The sequence below is a fragment of the Vigna unguiculata genome, chromosome 10, assembly GCF_037176805.1.
Source record: "Vigna unguiculata cultivar grain cowpea cultivar isolate G323 ecotype 2 chromosome 10, ASM3717680v1, whole genome shotgun sequence".
NCBI classification, from domain to species: domain Eukaryota; kingdom Viridiplantae; phylum Streptophyta; class Magnoliopsida; order Fabales; family Fabaceae; genus Vigna; species Vigna unguiculata.
Genome location: NC_140801.1, coordinates 33314590 through 33319154, shown reverse-complemented (window position 1 = coordinate 33319154; position 4565 = coordinate 33314590). Strand labels below are relative to the sequence as shown.

The 4565-nt window shown below is 26.2% G+C and overlaps 1 protein-coding gene across 2 annotated transcripts; it reads left to right on the top strand.

Moving 5' to 3' along the window:
• The first annotated feature begins 1156 nt into the window (after window positions 1-1156).
• Window positions 1157-2570, top strand: LOC114166464 (Rhodanese/Cell cycle control phosphatase superfamily protein). Of its 2 annotated transcripts, none has more exons than XM_028051200.2 (2): window positions 1157-1759; window positions 2136-2570. In XM_028051200.2, the coding sequence occupies exons 1-2, from the start codon at window positions 1290-1292 to the stop codon at window positions 2227-2229; spliced, it is 564 nt and encodes a 187-aa protein (XP_027907001.1). In that variant the 5' UTR covers window positions 1157-1289; the 3' UTR covers window positions 2230-2570. The 2 variants fall into 2 exon arrangements, with proteins under 2 accessions (XP_027907001.1, XP_027907000.1); XM_028051199.2 differs by having other exon boundaries at window positions 1179-1759; window positions 2222-2570.
• The last annotated feature ends 1995 nt before the right edge of the window (window positions 2571-4565 follow it).

Below are 4565 nucleotides of genomic sequence, written 5' to 3'. Positions count from 1 at the left end.
ATTATGAATATAAGAGTATATATATATATATATATATATATATATATATATATATATATATATATATATATATATATATATATATATATAATATAATAAAGAGATATAGATAGACATATATAAAAAATATTTATTCATTATGAATTATGAATTATAATTGAATAAAATAAAAAAAATTGTATAAAACTAAGTTAATCGGTTAATAAAGCAAAATAATACATGTAAAAGATATTTTACGAGATAATAAATAAGTAGATTGAATACTGAAATGTATACATTTTTAAATTTGTTAAAACTATATTTATTTAACTCGATGACTTAACACAATAATTTAATATATACATTCATATATTGTTTAAACGAGAAATGTGTTACGAGGGAGAATATAAAAAATATTTATGTATTATTCGTTATCGTAGACATAAGCGCTATCGTGTCTGTGTATACATATTTTTTAAATATAAATGATAGTATCTTAGTAAGTGATAATAATGTAAGGTTATTAAGTTAATATATAAAATAAATTTATATTTATTAAAAATGAAGTGAAATGTTAAAAATAGAGTGAAATGAATAGAAAGGTTAACTGTTGATGAATAAAACAAAAATTAAGATAAACAATTTTATAGAAAATAGGTAAAAATAACCATTAATTTTAAAAAATAATAAATAATTATATTATAAATGGTAGAATTGATATTATAAAATGTGGATACAAAAGAGGGAATCCTCTTTATTATTGTTAATAAAGTGAAATGAATAGAAAGGTTATTTGTTGATGAATAAAAAAAATTAAGATAAACAATTTTATAGAAAATAGATAAAAATAATCATTAATTTTAAAAATAATAAATAATTATATTATAAAGAATAAAATTAGTATTATAAAATGTGGACACAAAAAAGAGAATCTCTTTATTATTGTTATATTGTTATAGATAAAAAATTGAATAGAACTTAATCGGTCAATAAAGTACAAGAATACATGTAAAAGATATTTAAAGAGATTTTTGAAAGAGAATTAAACATTGAAATTTAATAATAATGAAACAGGAGTCTTCATAGTTTTAATTAATATAAGTATTTCTCCCGGCAGAATGAAATGGGTTTTCTTATCTTATCCTTTGGCGATAACATTAGATCTTTCCGACCCTTTCTGTCAATATATATTAAAAAGCTTGTAGCAAAAAGACGAAAGAAAAATCTCATACTCACAACAGATTTTTCTTTTGTTATCTCAAACCAGTGAAATCAAATCCTTCACAGAAGGGAGAGAGAAACATAGGAATATGGCAACCCAATTGAACCATGTGTTCAGAAGTTCAATTCTGAAGCACAAAACACAATCAGAGACCCCTTTGAGAACCTCACGAAGAACCCCAAGATTTGAAGTGATCAATGCAACAACATCTTCCACCAGAAGTGCAAGGCAGCTCATAGAGTCTGGCACAGTGAGGCCTGTATTGCCCAAAGATGCTTCCTTAGCCATAAACTCGGAGGGTTTTATTCTCCTTGATGTTAGGCCAACATGGGAGAGAGAGAAGGCACGTGTGGCAGGGTCTTTGCACGTGCCTATCTTTGTGGAAGACAAGGATAACAGCCCTATAACTTTACTTAAGAAGTGGGTACATTTTGGATACATTGGGTTGTGGACTGGCCAGTACCTCACTGCTGTGAATTCTGAGTTCCTTAGTCAAGTGGAAAATGTCATTCCTAGTAAGGACACAAAGCTTCTTGTGGCATGCGGAGAAGGATTGAGGTAAGCATAGTTTTAGTTGTACGAAATTATGATTATTTATAAGGTTACGTATCAAATTAGTATTTCACATTAAATTTGTTTCTATTTAAAACTGTGATATATTTTAGTTCGAAAATCTTTAAAATAAATTAATATACTCCTTTGAACCTAATTATTTAACATGTTAAACATTTTTTTACTTCACATTGAAGCGAGAACATGTTAAACGGTATAAGATGAAACTCAGGATCATATATATGCACACACCATTTGAGAGATGTATCCGAACTTCATAGCTCATATCAGTTAACAATCTTTTTTTCTAATCAGTAAAGTTACTAAAAACTTTGATTGAAGCTTTATGCTGGTTTGTGTTGTAAGATCTGACATTTCCCAGTTTACAAAATGAAGCAAGCAAGCAGAGGGATTTGATTATGGCTATGAAGGAGAATATTGATTTGTTGGTTTTGGTGAGTGATTCAGGTCAATGACAGCAGCTTCAAAACTGTACAATGGAGGTTACAAGAATCTGGGATGGTTGGCTGGTGGGTTTAATCGTTCAAAGGACAATGACTTCCCATCAGCAGAAGGAAAAGAGAAGTTGCAGCATGCTACAATTGGGGGAGTTTCTTACATATTCCTTCAGTTGCTCATATTTCTGAAGGCTGTGGGATAAGGAATTATTTTGACACCTTTTAAAATGTTCATGTTGTGCATCTTTTGAATCTGTAAGCCTCTGTAATCTAGTTACAAAACTACATTTTTGTGGATAGTCATTCCAGTTCCCTGTTTCATACAATTGCAGAAGTAGTTTCTCATTTATCCTTGCCAATATTTGATCTCTTTTTGTAATGATTTTTAGTTTTATTAGTTGGAATCAACTACAAGTAGACCCAAAATGGTGTTGAAAAGGTTTGAGGACAAAATCGTGGCAGTTGTGGATGTCATTGCGTTGCTAATTTTAACACTAACAATACATTAACCATTATATATACTCGAATCGATGACTATATCAAAATTTATACTTATATGATTTACACATTAATCTGCCTCCTGAAATGACTCATTTTTTATTTACTCAGCCATTATATAGGTTAAAAATGTCTCCACTAGCTATCACATAAAGAGGGTTATAAAGTCAAAATAAGTTTGACCCACTACAACATTAAATAAAATTTAGTAAAATAAATTAAGAAATATCATCTATTTCTCTTTAGTTGCCAAACTCTCATTAATTTGTCTATTACGACTCGAAGCATACAATACAAAATGACTTGGTTTAAATTTATAATAAACTTTCGTTCCTTTTTTAGTTTTTTATTTGGTGTGAAATAAATTTTTTCTTTCTTTCTTTATATCCTACATATTAATCAAAATAATTTAATGACTGAAGTTTGAAAATTAATATTTTAAGAGTAGTTTTTTAGCATTCCATTTTAATAGGATAATACTACTAAAATAAGACATCACAAATTTAATAATAAAAAACAGATAATCCATAAGTTAGAATATGTTATTACATTTATTCAGATGTATAACCATATAACATGCCATGTACTAACTTAAAGGAAACCAATACAAAAGAAAAAGACATAAAATTTTTCAAAATGATCTACCTATAAAGGACTTTAGGCAAGAAGCTAGACGATTGCATCTCCCTTAGATAGATCAACTCGTGTTTCTTCATATACTCACACCAATGAATAATGATCATGGAAAAAGAAGTAAACAACACAAGAAACATAAACACAAGAGAAGGTAAGCTAATTTATAAAACAAACAAATATTTATCTAGTAAACAACTTTCATCATAACGCTATACACTTCAACAAGTCATAGAGAAATATAACATACAATTAAAGAATTTTCTAGCTCAATTATCCGGATAAATACATTGATATCAAACTCTTTCAAATTATGTACCATAGTGAACGTTATTGCTCTACAAAGCCATTACTATTTCTTACTATTTCTTTTGCTCAAATATTTTACTATTTACTATTTACTATTTGAAATTTGAAAATAATTAAAGAAATAAAATTTTCAAATTTCATAACATTAATTCCCTCTGAGTATTCGACAACGTGTTCCTTGTGAAATTTTGAGCAACTTCTATACATAAAATTTGAATTATTTAAATTGTAAATAGTAAAAAATATTAAAAAAATTAAAAAAGAGTGATCAAAAGATGGAATTTTTCAAATTTTAGAACATAAATCCCCTCTGAGTTTGACCAACATGTTTCTTTTAAAATTTTGAATAATATTTATATATAAAGTGTGAATTATTTAAATTGTAAATATTAAGAAATAGAAAAAAAAATTAAAAAAGTGTGAAAAAAACATGAAAATTTTTAAATTTCAGAATATCAATCTCCTTTGAGTATTTGTCAACAAGTTATTTATGAATTTTTTGTGTTCAATTTTTATATATAAAATATTAAGTATTTAAATTATAAATAGTAAAAAAAATTAAAAAACTGTTCCCAAAAATGAAAATTTTCAAATTTCTGAACAATAATCCCCTTTGTGTATTTCCAACGAATTTCTCATGAAATTTTGAGCAATTTTTATTTATAAAATATGAATTATTTAAATTGTAAATACTAAAAAATAGTAAAAAAAATAAAAAAAAATATTACCAAAAGATGGAATTTTTCAAATTTCATAACATTAATTCCCTTTGAGTATTGGACAACGTGTTCCTTGTGAAATTTTGAGCAATTTTTATATATAAAATGTGAATTATTTAAATTTTAAATAGTAAAAACAGTAAAAAAAATTAAAAAAGTGTTATCAAAAGATGAAAAGTTTCAAATATCAAAATG